Genomic DNA, 15,401 nt, shown 5'->3' on the forward strand with positions numbered 1-15,401 from the left:
TCAACTTTTGTACCTGCCTTGGTTTGGTATGAGCTCTGCAATTTTTTTTTTGTTTTTAATCATAGTTTACCTCTTTTAAGATTTGGCAAAGAAAGGCTTCAGACTTTTATTGACTTTGATCACACTTTCAGACAGCCTAGTTCAAGTCTCAGTGCTAATTCTTAGAAGACCTCATTGTTAGTACTCCATATATATCATCACCCATTTACTCCCTCTAATTACCTGGATTCCTGACAAAATGATTTCTCATTTTCTTTAGTAACTGTGGGGTAGAATCTTGTCAAAGTTGCTTGAAAGCCTAAATATTACATCCCTTGTTTCTTTATTTATCATCTCAAAAGAACTCAAGTATATAGTCTCTTAGAAAACTTCTCAGTACATTAACTATTGGTAATGGATCTTGGGGTATGAATAGGAGTTTAACAGATAGAAAAGGAAGGAAAAGACAGGTCAAGCAATAAGAATAGCATCTGCAAGGGAACAGAGGCATAAAAGTGCACAGCACATTTGGGAAAATGCAATGTGGCTGACACAGAACGTGGCCAAACTCCCGGCAGGAGGGGAAAAGCAAAAGGAAGATCAGAAAGGTAATTTGGGACCAATTTCAAGCCATAATAACCACAATTGTGAACAATTTATGGAGAATTTATGTGGCAGGTACTGTACTAATGCTTTACAAACATTTCTTTGAATCTTCTCAATAATGAAAAATTTATAAGCTTCACTGCATTATAATCAACAGAGTTGATGTTTCCAATTGCTTTCAAGTATGACAACTTGCCTTCAACTTGAGTAATTAACCCAGGAACTTGGTCTTCTACATACGCCCAATCTTTATTCTGTGAAGATGGAGTGTTTTTGTCGGCTCAGCACCCCTCTCCTCCTTCTTTTGGTAAAAAATCTCCATCCCCATTGCCACAGAGATGGGCACAGAAGCTAGACTGAGCCAATCATAGTAACGCATCTCCACCAGGGTTTTCTAAATTGGAGTCAGACAGGAAGCTTCCTGCCCCTCTGGGGGATGTGAGCAAGGAGCTGCCACAACTCCACCACGGGGAGAAGGGCTGCCGGAGAAAAGCAGAAAGAGGCAGAGACGGGCAGTGTTGAGCAACAGGCCTGGCAGGGTGTCTCTTGCACCCCTTTGTTTTTTCCTTAAGCAAGTTGAGTTAGATTTGTGCACATAGCACATAGAATGTGCTAAGACATAGCCGTTATTAGGGAAGCCCTTTCACCTCCCCCGTACTCCTCTCTCCATTTAGTCTGGGATTTACTCTAAAATATATCCACAAACAAAAATAAATAGAGTGAACAAATGTGGCAAAATCTTGATAACTCTTGAACAGATGGGAAGTCATTATGCTAGACTCTCTTTTTAAATTTTCACAATAATCTCTTTTAAAGAAAGAAAGAGTCATTGAGATTATAATGCAGTTTCTCTTTTTGGTCCTACTGATGTGAATTGCATTGATTTTCAGGTGTTGAGTCAACCTTGCGTTCCTGGAATAGACTCAGCCTGATCATAAAGTGTTGCTCCTTTGGGGAATAACTGAATTCAGCTTGGTAGTGTTTGTTTGGGATTCTGTGAGGTAGATGGCCTGTTTCTTTGTGTGGTAACTGAGCCAAGCTTTAGAATAGGATTGTGTTGACCTCAAGGGATGAGCTAGATGGTGTTTTCCTTCTTTTTTCTATACTCTGGAGGAATTTTTGTGGGATTGGTGGTTTCTTCCTTAAATGTTTTGACCTGAGTTCTGATTACACTTCACTTTTAAATCCTTGATCTGTTAGTCATTATTTGTACACTTTTTGGTATTTGTAGAAATAATTTAAAAAATAAACACTTTTGAGGAAATAAAGTAGGCAATAAAAAGTTTTTTAATTAGAAAATGTGTCATTTTCTTAGCTAAAGGCAATGTAATCATCTCACCTTAATGACTACACTAGCAATCTCACCCCTTACCTGGATAACAATTCTTTGCACAAACTTTCATCACTACCATCATCATCTCTGACATTTACCAGGCAGGAGTATTTGCCAGGGTCTGTGCTGGGTGTGTTACACATGCCATTTCCTTTCATTGTCACCATAAGCCTATGAGGTAGACACCAGTATTGCCTGCCACATTTTAGAAGAGAAAGCTGAATTGTAGCAAACCATGTCTAGGATCCAGGACTCCAAGAAGTCTGACTGCAGACAGTGTGCTCTTCATCAGCATGAGTCACTATGTCATGGAGAGGCAGCAGAGCCTGGTAGGGATGGAAAAAAGAGATGGACAACCCGGGCTGCAACCCACCTCTGCCTCTAACTGGCAGTGAGACCTGGGACAAGACATGGTAATCTTCCTGGTCCTGGCGTCCTCAATGATAAAATGCAGAAACACTGCCTGTGGGACCTGGGATTTTGGAGGCATCCCCTTGGGTCTGGCAGGATGAGCACCTTTTCTTCTTTTGTATTATATACTGGCCTTTGATAGGATTTCATTTGAACTAATGGTGTGGAGGCTTTAAAATTTTTTAAACCATTTGACTCCTCATCAACTTCTGAGGTTCCCATATTCTAATGATTCTCATTAGATGAATGATTCTATGAATATTCTATGATTCTATTATCCATCCCATTACCTATTAAGCACCTAATTAGATGTGGACTACATTTATCTAACCACAGAAATCTCCATCACACCCAAATGTTCATTTCTCTAATACCTTTCTAGAATAAATTCTTTACTTTTAGAATGACACTCAGATACCCTCTAAATTTTTACCATATGATAAAGCCCATTTTTTACTTATTTTCCCCTATAAAGTGACACTCTCCAGTACGTTATAATATTACTCTCTCCTTATACTGCTTTTCATTTAATTTCAGTAGTGTTTAGCAGAGACCCTGACACACTGTATATAAGCACTCAAGTGATCATTGAATCTCGATAATAATAAACTCACTCCTCAAAGATTTAAAAATCAAAGCATCAGACAAAATGTAAGTCTTTATTAGACTTCAGTTTTTGAAACACACAACTCTTACAGCACAAACACAGTATTTACATTTCAAGTTCTTTTTACAAAATATGTATGCCATTTTGAAAGAATACTGTTGAGATCATGATCTAAAATATCTGTCAGAATTCAAAAAGGACTCATGGAAACTCGTCTTCAGAAAGCCACTGTATTATGACATAAATAAAATATGGCTGAACGTCAGGGCTTACCCAAACATACAAATATTAATCCTCTATCCCAGTGGTCAGCAAACAAAGGCCTATGGGCCAAATCCAACTGGTGGCCTGTTTTTGGACAGCTGCAAGCTAAACATGGTTTTGACATCTTTAAAGGATTGTTAAAAAAGAAAAAAAAAAAAAAGAAGAAGAAGAATATGCAACAGAGACACATGTGACCTGCAATTTTCTATGTGGCTTTTATAGAAAAGTTTACTGACCCCTGCATTCTATGAAACCAACTGAGAGAGATAGCTACTGGAATATACTGATGAGTATTAAGGAAGACACCACTGTAATGTGCCAGTATCATCAGCACTGCTCATTTCTAAAATGAGGCACTTCTATTTAAATACGTACATTCCAAAACATAAATACATCTAGAAAGTAGCTCTGCTACTTGACTCTAGCCCTTTGCAATTAGGCCTACACATGAAATCACAGGATTCTTAGGGGCTGAGGGAAACAAGCACAAAGTATTTCAGACATCAGTCACGGAGCTTGTCAGTTGCTGTAAGTGGTTGAAGACCACTTATACAGCCTTAAACGTTAATAAAATCCATAATTTAGGTATTGCAAATAGGAGGTGATATTGCTGCATTATTTAAATAACATCTATAAAAACACGTTTAGTCATCCTAATTCATTGCTGTCAGAAGCAAGAATAACTAGTTAACTTAGTAACTAGTTATTTTTAAAATGAGAAATAGAAAAAAGAAAAACAAAAAAACAAAAATGTAAAACCATAACAAAAGGCTTCAGAATGCAAAGACTGGGGTCTCTTAGCATCACTCCCAAGTGGGCCTAGGCTTCTCAGGTTCAAGTTAGTTGGCAATAATTGCAATGGGAACTTAGAAGCTGTCTCTCATCAGTGAGCCTTTTCATTAAAAGAATGACAGGTCCATGAACAAATGCTTTAAAAGTAAAACCAATTCAGAGCTGCTCAGCACACAAGTTTTCAGTGTTGGTTGAACAACTCCTGATCAGTAAGCTAGAGTCATGCCACAAAGCAAGTATTGTAGTGGACATTTTTCCTTCTTCAGGCCAAGCTGGCTAAGCATCGCACCATGAAGACATCGCTGTGAAGCTGAGTTTTAAAATGCTCAGTGAATCTGAGGTAGATGATTTTCAAATGAAGATCCTCTATACCCTGATTCGATCAGGACTAGCTTCTTTGTGAATCCTCCTTCTGGGAAAGATCTTCCGCTTAAGTGCAATTAACTGAATGATCAAATAGAGAAAATAAATTTTAATTCTCCACGACGACAAGAGTGTAAGTACATTAAACTTTCTTTCGGAAAGTCTTATGACCTTAATCATTTCCACGGTCTTATACATAAAAAACAGCAAACAAGTCTCCATCATTCCTCCCCCAAAACAAAGCCAACTACTGATTTTATTTGGCTTCATAGGTCAATATGCCAAGATATGTGCCCACAAGAGACCCACAAGGATTAAAATTGTTTTGGCCTAAGCTTCATTTTTCTAAGACCTATAACTACAGGTTTTTACACAGAGATTACCCAAGCATATTTATTTTCACAATGTCTGTTTGTCAACTCTTTCTATTGAAGGAAAATAGTTCTGTTTAGCCATTAAGACTACTGTCCCTGGGTTTAAAAATGACTATATACACAGATTCTTTAAAAAAAAAACTGTATATTAAAAATCCTATCAACATTTTTTTCTATACTTCACTGTAGCAATAATCATTTGAAAATACAGGTAATACGCAATTTATGAATGGGTTGTGATGTAAAAGCTCATTTATAAATTAGTAGCTTAGAACCTGGATACTTTTTTCTCACAGAAATGGTTTACCCATAATATATCTGAAATAAAAAACCCGACCATCATTACAATAAAGTTTCAATGAGAAAAACATGCATGTTCTTTATGGTTGCAGTTTGGGATCCTGCTGGCTACTCCTCCACCTTGAGGTGGAAGCAGGGCTTTGCCCAGGCATATGCTGCCATGGAGTGAACGATGAGCTGGGAGTCCGGGGCAGAGGGAGGGCGGTGTTGGCAGGTTTGTTTCTGAGTGAGGCAGAGGTTATGGAATTTGATTTGAGCAGGTGAAGAGCAGGGTGCCAGAGAGGAGAGAGGAATTATTCTTCCCGGCCTTTGCCCTCCTCCTCCCTCTCTGGTTCCCTGATCTCTGCTGGCATAAACTACACAGAAGGACGACTGACTCTCCCGTTCCTGCTCCTTTCAGCTAGGGTCCCTCTCCTTCCCCATGGCAGGCTAGCGCACAGCTGACTCATAGGTTCCTCACTGGACGCCTGTTCTAAAAGCAGGTACAGTCTTTTAAAGATTTTTTCCGAAGATTTTACCTGCCAGGAACAATGACAACAAATATCGAGAACAAGATTTCAATCCTCTGGGAAGCAGATGAAGGTTAAACTGCAGCCCTGCCCGCCTGCCCAATCTCCATTCCTGAGTGTCCCTCCCGCTGCGGCAGACGCCCAGGCACCGTTTGTCCTAAAGCGCTCAGCACTTCAGCTGCCGCCTCCTCCTCCTCCTCCCCCGCCTCCTCCTCGGTGTGAGTTTCCCATAAGTGACAGCTACAAAAGCTCCACTCAGTCACTTGGACTGGAGGCTGAGGCAAGGTCCACTTGCCCCTCACAAGTCTGGTCAGCCCAGACACTGTTCCCTTCCTTATTCCTTCCTTTTTCTTCAGAGCATTTCATAGCTGCAGCCTATTAAGGATTCTCTTATCCTTCTCTTTTTACCTCACAAATCTCCCTCCTACTTCTGGACCCTCAGTGGAAGGAGGCTGTGTGTGTGCCTGCCTGAGAAGAACTCCCAGCAATTCAGAGGAATTGAGAGGACATGTAACAGTGAGACTATACCAGGCACCGTCTACAGACCAGTGGGAAGTCTGAAGATAAGACACGCAGTCACTTTTAGAAAGGTTACAAGGAAGAAAAAATTGGAGACCCATAAAAAATTAGTACCAGATGAGGATTCTAGGCCTGTTTTTGGTTAAAAATACTTAGAGTTTTTCAGTTTTAGCTTGAAGTCTGCAAGTTAATCTACTGAGTTCCAGGTAAAAAGAATACTGGTAATGAATTTAGAAGATAGATGAATAACAGGCTATTATGCTTGCTGCCTGAACATATGAAATCTATTTGACATACTGACATGAGCTATAAGCGAATAAAGGAAATTAAAATTTTCTTGTTGTGAGTTTATATCATTTTCTAAAGAATGAGATGCTAATATCAAGAAATAGTGTGATCTCCACATAAAATATATAAAACTTACCTGTTCAGCAAAAAACGAGAATATAGTAAATATAATCAATGTTGCTAGTACACAATGAGTCCAAAACTTCAATTTGTCTCGATATGCTCTCCTGTTCAGAGAGAAGGAGGCAAATAAGTAGCTCTCTGAATGGGTTCACTGTCATGAAAGTTATTTAATGTATTAGTTTAGCAAAAACAACACGTGAAACACAAAAACATTATCAGGAGGCAATTCTAAAATGTTAACACAATACACATTTCCAATGTGAGTTCAGATTTTTCATTTTATCATAGTAAATATTACATTTGAATTCGTAACAGTTATCTAGGCAGAAAAGAGGACTTAAGAAAATTACTTCTGGCATTTAAACAAAAGCACTCTTTCATTCATTTTTATTTTTTCATTCATACTGATTTATTCACTCAGTCACTCAATAAACACTTCCTGTGCCTACGGACAGATAACAAGGTGAAGTCTATGCTCTGAAGTGCTCACAAGCCTGGGCAGTCACTGGCATGCAGACGACTAGCCATCACACAAGATGGACAGAAATATATGTTAACAAAAACAAAGTCTTGTAGAAAAACTTAGAGACACCGGGAAAGCACCATAGAGATGGTGACATTTCATTTAAGCTGTGGAGGGAGGTGGAAGCACTGGGCTGAGAAAGGGAATGAGCAGCAGCAGAGTCAGAGCAGCAAGCTGCAGAGCTGAACGAAGTCCGGCACAGCGGCATCGGGGAGAGCTACGCCAGGGGAAGGCCGTGGGCGTGCACTGTAGCTGTTCTGGGAAACCATGCAATGGGGTTTGGACATAACACTGCAATGGGAAAGTGGATGAAACGACAGGCATGTGTATGTGTCACAATCAAAGTGAAAATGGTGGCAATTTGAATGATGAATGTCACAAGCAGGTAATGAGACGCAGGCCGTCAAGTTAGTCCAGGCATGAAAAAAGAATGAGGGGCAGTGGGAATGAAAACAAACACCCAACTGAGGAGACATTCCAAGAGGAAGATCGACTGGACTTGGAGACAGGATACTGGGGATAAACAGAGGCAGTATCGCACAGTTTCCTCATCTGTAATTTGGAGTAATGAATAATTTTATGAAGACTAAATAATGCTTAACGTAAGGCTTGGAAGATACGCTAATAACTACCAAATTCAGGCCTCTGTGCTGTTTTAAGTTCTCATTACAGCGTCTGGTAGTGGATGTCTCTACCCTGATCAAGTCATGTGTTCAAAATGGTAGTCTCCCACACTCTGCTCTTCTTCCTGTATTTCCTACATCTATTAATAGGATCACAACCAGCTCAGTTAGTTATAATGTCTACAGTGTCATTCAGAATCTTTGTGTAATTTAAACAGCTAAGAAGCCACAGGCTGGAACACAGCTAATGAGATGCCCCAACAACCAGAGATCCTATAATAGCTGGAGGTGAACCAAGCTTCCCCCAGCTACCAATCCACTGAGCACCTACTATGTGCTAGGGAGGCACCAGGCCTCAGAGAACAAGAAGACATTGTCTCTGCCCCTGCAGAGGGCTCAGTGTCCACCAGGAGAGACAAGCACACCGGACACACTGCTGTACAGTGCCAAAAGCGCTGTACCCAAGAAAGGGGAACAGGAAGAAAGCCAATGCAGGAAACCAGGGACAGGTGACAGGGGACCCAAGACTGCAGTGTCATGGAAGGAAAGAGAAAAAGAAAAGTTTCTAGGAAGTGGGGCAGGGTTGGTAGGTCAGCAGGGAGAGATGATGCAGAAACTGAGCAGAACGAGGGAAAAGTAGCCCAGATCAGGGAACTGCAAAGACCCGCCCACACCTGATTTGTCTCACTTGTACGACACAGAAATCAAAGTCCTCTCCAACTACTCTTAAGCCCACTCCTTTCTTACTCAGTTAGGCCCTTAAAGGTAAATTCAGTCACAAACTGAGTTTGGGGGGGTGAACACTTGGAACCACCCAACAATCTTTTTCCTCTGAGCTAAAGGACAGTGAAAATGGTGAAAAGCCATTCCTTGCCATTTCTAGATGACAAGACCCATGCTTTAGTAATAATTTCTCCTTATGAAAATAAAAACATATAGCTATTAGCAAGAGACATGCTAATTGTCTCACTTATCCAACTCCAAGTTGACAGGGTCTGCTAATTTCTTCTCTAAAATCTCTCCCAATTCTGTCTACTGCTTTCTCTTTATCCCCTGAGCTGTGTCCTTGGTTCTTACCTTGACTGTCTGATTCTAGGACTACTGAAATGCTTATTACTTGTCTCCCCGCCGCCAGTTCCCAGACGACACTGCCTCACTCCAAACAACTTCCTCACCAGCCCAACCCCCACACTACTGTTAGTTATCTTTCCAAATCATGAAGTCTGATCACAACAAACATCTAAAAAAATCCCTCCTGGGGAGCCCTATTCTCTAAAGAAAAAAATCTAATTCAGATAACAGCCCTTTGCAATCTCTCCTTTCCCTCTCCATAGCACTCTTTGATATCTCCGGGCCTTTGCACATGCCATTTCTTCCACCAGGAATACTCTTTCCTACCTGGAAAAGTCCTTTTCATAAATCAAAACCAAACCCAGTGTCAGCTTCCCTTAAGAGAATTAGCTGCTCCCTCCTCCATACTACAATAAGCATTGAATCTACTATGGCACTCTGTATCACAACTGTTTGCCTGGCTTCTGTCTTCCTGAATAAACTGTGAGCACCTCAAAGCCTAGTACCATATTCCCTTCATCTTTGTATTCCTAGCACCTGGCAAAGGGGAGCAAGGGGGCCAAAAATCTTCCTAAAGTGAAAGATAAAAATATCTTTATAATGAAGTGTTGGAAATGGTAGTAAAATAAAAAATGTAGGAAACAATACAAAGCAGCTTTGGAATATAGTAGAACATGTGGAGGGTTGGGAATCAGGCTGGATTTGGCAGTTATCAGCTACTTCGCCTTGAGAAAATCACTCAGCTTCCATTACCATGTTCTCCTCTGTAACATGGCAATAACACTATCTTTAAATGTAAAGAGTAGAATAAATGGATTGCCCAGCAGTGTCCGCCATATAGCAGGTACTCAAGAACCAGGGTAGCTACTCTGATGGCAGTGATGACAATGAATAAGGCTCAGATGTGCTCGGCAAGTGAGCTCAATAAAAATCATATTTCAACTACGAAGCTCAATACAAACTATAGTGTATTTTGACAAAGAAATTATAGAGCAAATAACACGTTAAAGAAATGTCATCACTATGAAAAAATACACACACACACGTCTATGGAACACGCGGACTTACCATTCCTGCAGCTCATGCATATGAAGGAAACGGTTTCGATACTCTCGTGGCAGCTCGAACTGGGATGGTATGGGGAACATGGATTCATAGAAGTCCCTGAGAACAGCCTTCACTGTCTGGGCATCTTTATGATTGTGGTCAATGTTGTCATTCAGGCAAACAAACTTCCTGGAAATTAAACAGAGACCCAGGGTTATTGGTTATCACAAGGACGATCCTGGCCTAACAAAGGAAGAAAGGTGGGTTCCAAATATATTTTGAATGGATTTATATCCCAAGTTGTTAGATTTACTGATAGGATTCTCTGGGGGAGTAATGTTTCATAAAATTTTTCTTTGGATATTCCTCACCTGTAAAACGAAAAGAACTAGGGAAGATAACCTTCCAAGTGCCTTCTAGCTGTAGGAGTAAATTAATTTAATGATTTCCGTTTAGCACATCCCCAATTAAGTGCTCCATAAATGTAGTTAACTGACTGGAGCATTTTGTTGGCAGCCAGGGAAAAAATCAGTTAAGTACCTAAAACCAAGTGCTCTGAACTGCGAGTTATATAGCTAAGAAGAGTCACGCAGATAACTGAGACAGAGACGGTGCCCTGTAGATATAGATTCTATGAGTTTGATGACTTCTTCCTCTTATGTGTCCAGCCAACCTCTAGGATGCTAGAGTTCTGTCAAAAAGCAGACGACAGTGGTGCTTCTCTACCATTTCAAGTTCCCTTCAAGGCAGAAGTCACTAAACTGAGGGCCCATTAAAAGGGTAGGTAGGGATAATACCAACTTTTGAAGTGTACTTGATAAAATTTAAAAAAAAATCAAAACTTAAATCTAATAAAGCTCTCAGGTCCAGCTATCAACTGACAGGAAATACAGAGGACAAAGGAACAAGTTGGACAACTGGGATACAATCAGAGAGGTCCAAAGTGCAGGAAACCTACAGAACAGATAATCGGATTTCTTCACATACACATGCAAAAAATTATATGGTTAAAAAAGAAAGAAATGGAGGGGAAACTTATCGACTTAATAGAAATTTACTTATACTACTTCAAAACAACAAACTTAAAAAACATATAAATGCTTATAAAAGACAATTGGAGAAATGTGTACACTACCCGATAGTTTTTATCATATTAAGATTTTACAGATAAAATATAATGTCTGAGATTTACTTAAAAATAATCGGGAAGAGGTAGTGAGGGAGTGGGTGCATTTAGATGAAACAAGATCAACCACAAGCTGGTTCTTATTGAAGATGAGTGATGGGTATGTGAAAGTTCATTATCCTGTCCGTTCACTAAACTTGGGGACTGCTTTAAATTAAAGGACGCTGAAGAAATATGCCAACTAAATACAACGCATGAGCCTCGACTGTACCCTGGATTGAAAATAAGCAAGCAAAAAATAAACAACAGCTATAAAGGGCATGTGGAGCCAGCTGGGAAATTTGAATATAGACTATTAGATGGTAATACTTAGTCAATGTTAAGGTTCTTGGCTGTGTGTTAACGGTCTTGTGGTATAAAGGAGGATGACTATTTTAGAAGACATAAGCTAAAATAATTAGAGGTAAAGTGTCTGGATGTCTGCACTAATTTTCAAATGTTTCAGGAAAAAAAACAAAAACTAAACCTGTGTGTGTGTGTGTGTGTGTGTGTGTGTGTGTAGACAGATGAAGACAGAGATCAAGCAAATAGAACAAAATGCTGACAATTTAAAAATCTGGGTGAAGAGTTTATGAGATTTACTGTACTATTTTTTTCAATTTTTCTGTATCTTCAAATTTTTGAAAAGGTTGGAGAAAATTGAAGAAAAAAGTGCATGTGTGAGACAAAGGGTGTGTGTGGATACAGGGTAGCGAAAATAAACCTGGCTCGGGGCCCAGCAAACACTTCCCTCTCCTTCCAAAGAGAACTTGCACTTTGCTCAGTATTTCTTCCCCCATGAGCTGACTCAAAGGGAGGTGACCCCCACCCTTAACCCAGAGGCAGCTCCCGACTAGTGTAAGCAAATCCCTCTCCTTCAGAATGGGGGCACAACACATGACACAGAGAGAGAAGCGATCCCTTTCTGCCTCCGGACGTGCTGTGTCTGCAGGGACACGAGGAACTGCAAGGGCTGCCCTATCTCCAGGCTGGGGATGAAGCCAACACAAGCAGGGGGGCAGCAGAGCCGAGGCGGTGAGTGGAAGAAAAGCAAACCTGGATACTGCCTATGCCAGAGTCCTCGTTAATGGGACAAACCTGTCCTTAAAGTTTAAGTCAGAGACTGGTTTCCACTCCTGACTCACAATGAGCCCCCCTAAAAGCAAAACAAAACAAAACAAACAAACAAGAGTTACAAATGGTAAAATCTGTTCCGGGTCACAGGAAGTATCAGGACTGGCAGACACTGCTGGAGAAGCCTGGATTGCCATGTGTCTTTTTAGTAAAACCCTGTCCCTTTAGTACCAGAAGATGTCTATGAATTCTCTCACCCAGCAACTTTCAAACTGGCATAAAGACATAAAAGTACAGGGTACAGGTAAAACCTGTAAACTCTCAGATGGTATTACTGCAGATCACTGACGCCTGAGCGAGCATATCGACAGGACGGGGGAAGCAAAAAGCAAATACTGAAACTGGTTCTTAAAGTTATTTAGGAAAACCAGAGCAGGGCATTCCAAGCAGAGGGAAGAGCATGTGCAAAAAAGCTGCAGGCTGGGTGATTACTAATTATTATGGCTTCTGTGTTTGCCTGGCTTGGAGGAAATACCCGTTATTTTGTAGGAAATAAAGTATTTTACTGAATTATTGAATAAACTAAATAAGCATTAAAGACATTTTTATTTTTATTAAAATTCCAATTTCTGTCCCACCTCAACAAGAATGCATTCTTAGGAAAAAAACTTGACTTTAAAATATCTAGAAACTTTACATCTCTGATCATTTATATAATTAGATTCATAATTTAAATGAGGAGAAACTGAAGACTTCCAAAAGCATTTAAAAGACTCAGATGAAACGTATTCAATTTTATATGCCATAGTCTTTCAGGAAACAGATGAAAGAACTATCTCCCACTAAAGTCCAAAACTCAAAAATGCAAACTTTAATCAATTTTATCAAACGATGTAAGGTAAGTGTTAGGGGGCCAGGCTGGAAAGTTTCAAGGCTAATGTAAACCAGAACAGTTATTCATCCCCAAAGAATGACTGGAGTTTACTGGGTTAATTTTCACATTTATGGTAGCATTTCTTTTTTCCTCAGAAGCTAATGTGAACTATGAATTGCAAAGATAAATGTAACCACTAAAACAACTTTTCTGGAAGCAGCTTTTTAGAAACGCTGTGAGAGTCCCAGCTGTCTGGCTTCACATCCCTCATGATGCAGTCCGCCCCTCAGTCTCACTGAACAGATCGTGTCACCATTTCTTAGAAGTTGGTACTAGTCCCTCTGCAAGGAAGGACCCCTATCTCAACGTGCAGCTCCTTTCTCTCAGTCAACCCCCGGTTCAAACATAACCTCCACCGTTAGGCATTTACATCTGCTCCAAACAGAAATAAGTCACTCCCTTCTTTCCAGTCCTACTATCTTGTATTCATGTTTATTTGCATGATTAAAGATAATTTTTAAAGTTGTAGGAATTCTCTGTACTTTCTGTTCAACTTTGCTGTGCATCTAAAAGTGCTCTAAAAAATAAAGTTTATTAATTAAAAAAAAACCAGTACCTGGGGTTTTTTCTTATATCATCCAACTGGCCAACCACATGAGAAACATTGGTACGAATCATTTTAAAAGCAATTTCTTCTTCTCCCATGATTTCAAACCTAATTATCAAAACATATTTAAAGAATTTAAATATTTATGTGGATATGAAACAAAAAATTTCATTAAGAAAAGCATTTTATAAGACATAATGGACTTAACATTCAAAGAATGACATAATCTTTCAACATCACTAAAGAAAACAATCTCACATAGAATTTAAAAGAATGATTAATAAACTATTGGAAAATTATGAAATACTAGACTTTTGCAATTATTCTTAAACTAAACAAAGACAAAATGTATCTACTACTTACCTGTATTTGTTTTTGTCTTTATACGCTTTGTGGATTTTATCAGTTACTGCTTTACAGTTGGTTACCAGACTTTTAGTGACTGGGGGCTGTGAGAAAATACAGACATTACTTTAGGGCCAAGACGCGGGTGGCGGCAGTCAGTACTGTCGAGTGGATTCTGACTCCTAGCGACCCGTGCACAGCAGAACGACCAAAGATCCCTGCTGGTCTTTTCACACCATCCTCTCCCCTTTCAGTGCTGTATCAGATAATGCTCTGTTGCTGCTCTTCACAGGATTTTCATGCCAACTTTTTCTTAAGTGGGTGGCCAGATCCTTCTTTCTAGTCTGGAAGCTCCACTGAACCTGTCCACCATGGGTGACCCTGCTGGTATTTGGAAATCCTGGTGGCAGAGCTTTCAGCATCACAGCAACACCCAGCGACCACAGTATGACAACCAACAGACAAGTGGTGTGGTTCCCTGACTGGGAAATGAACCCAGGCCAAGGTGGTGAGAGCTGGAAATCTTAACCACTAGACCACCAGGGCTGGCTAAAACTAGGGAAAAGCAAGTAAAATATTCACCTCAGGTGCAAAATTTAAGGGAGTATCAAAAGACTCAGTAATCAAGATGAATATTTTAAAAAATCAAATTGACAGACTGTGGCCCATAGACTAATCACCTGCTTTTGTAAGTAAAGTTTTATTTTAATCACACATTACTACACGCTACCTGTTAAAACAGTTTCATAAGTTAATGTTATAATATTTTTCAGAAAGAAAATAAATTTCTAACATAACCTATAAGGAACTATATCATACTCATAGGCTAACTTGTCATTCTTACAGTCTAATTAGAAAATACTTTTATCCTATGTGTAATCACAGTTAATTATGGTAATGAAGCCAACACCTTGGCTAAGAGTTCACTGGAGTAACGTTAACTAGTGCTGCCAGTATAACTGTACTTATGCTTTAAACAGTTTACTTGCATGAGCTTCACGACTAACTTATAATCATTAGTAAGGCAGCCTTACTTAATTTTCAGCATGCAAAGGATATTTGCTGATTCTAAATCTCATGCCAAAAATCTGGCAAACACTAAAATATTATTCTGTTAATGAACAAAGATATATACATTTCAAAAGAAAACTAAAATTCCTCAATATTCTTTCACTGTGCCTGTAACAGGGCAAGATGAAGAACTGTTTTCTATGTGTACAGCATCTTCCTTAGAAAAGAACACACTTCTGCAAGTCCCATATAAGCGCAAGGGTCTGGTAACTGTAAAGTCTTACTGGAACCTGAAGCTCACAAGAGAAAGAAAAGTAGGGCAGGAAAGACAGACAAGCGAAAGGACAGATGTGGAAATCCAGGTGGTCAAAAGGGCAGTCTTGAGTGAGAGCTAACATAGGCCACGCCACTAGCAAAGCTCCCTGAAGCCTGAGCTGAAGCCAGTGGCCGCTAAAGCAACCGGCCAGCACAATCACCATACAGTCCCGGAGACAGTGAAGACCAAAGAGGGCTGCTTAAGGAGACAGGCTGAGGGGACGGTTGATAAGCCCGGCACACTTTCTCCTTTCTTCCTCCTCTGTCCTAGCCACGCT

The 15,401-nt window shown here is 39.9% G+C and overlaps 1 protein-coding gene across 2 annotated transcripts in view; it reads right to left on the reverse strand.

Annotated features, from left to right (window-relative positions):
* Positions 1-2,969: 2,969 nt before the first annotated feature.
* GNPTAB (N-acetylglucosamine-1-phosphate transferase subunits alpha and beta) overlaps positions 2,970-15,401 on the reverse strand; it is a 76,525-nt gene continuing 64,093 nt past the window's right edge. For both annotated transcript variants that reach the window (XM_014736772.3, XM_070254341.1), the window contains exons 17-21: positions 13,816-13,901; positions 13,462-13,560; positions 9,754-9,921; positions 6,482-6,572; positions 2,970-4,436 (exon numbers count right to left, since the gene is read on the reverse strand). In XM_014736772.3, coding sequence (XP_014592258.3) covers positions 4,359-4,436; positions 6,482-6,572; positions 9,754-9,921; positions 13,462-13,560; positions 13,816-13,901 — 522 coding nt within the window. In that variant the 3' untranslated portion in view covers positions 2,970-4,358. The remainder of the gene's footprint in view (positions 4,437-6,481; positions 6,573-9,753; positions 9,922-13,461; positions 13,561-13,815; positions 13,902-15,401) is intronic.

The sequence above is a fragment of the Equus caballus genome, chromosome 28 (assembly GCF_041296265.1).
Source record: "Equus caballus isolate H_3958 breed thoroughbred chromosome 28, TB-T2T, whole genome shotgun sequence".
In the NCBI taxonomy this organism is placed as follows: Eukaryota; Metazoa; Chordata; class Mammalia; order Perissodactyla; family Equidae; genus Equus; species Equus caballus.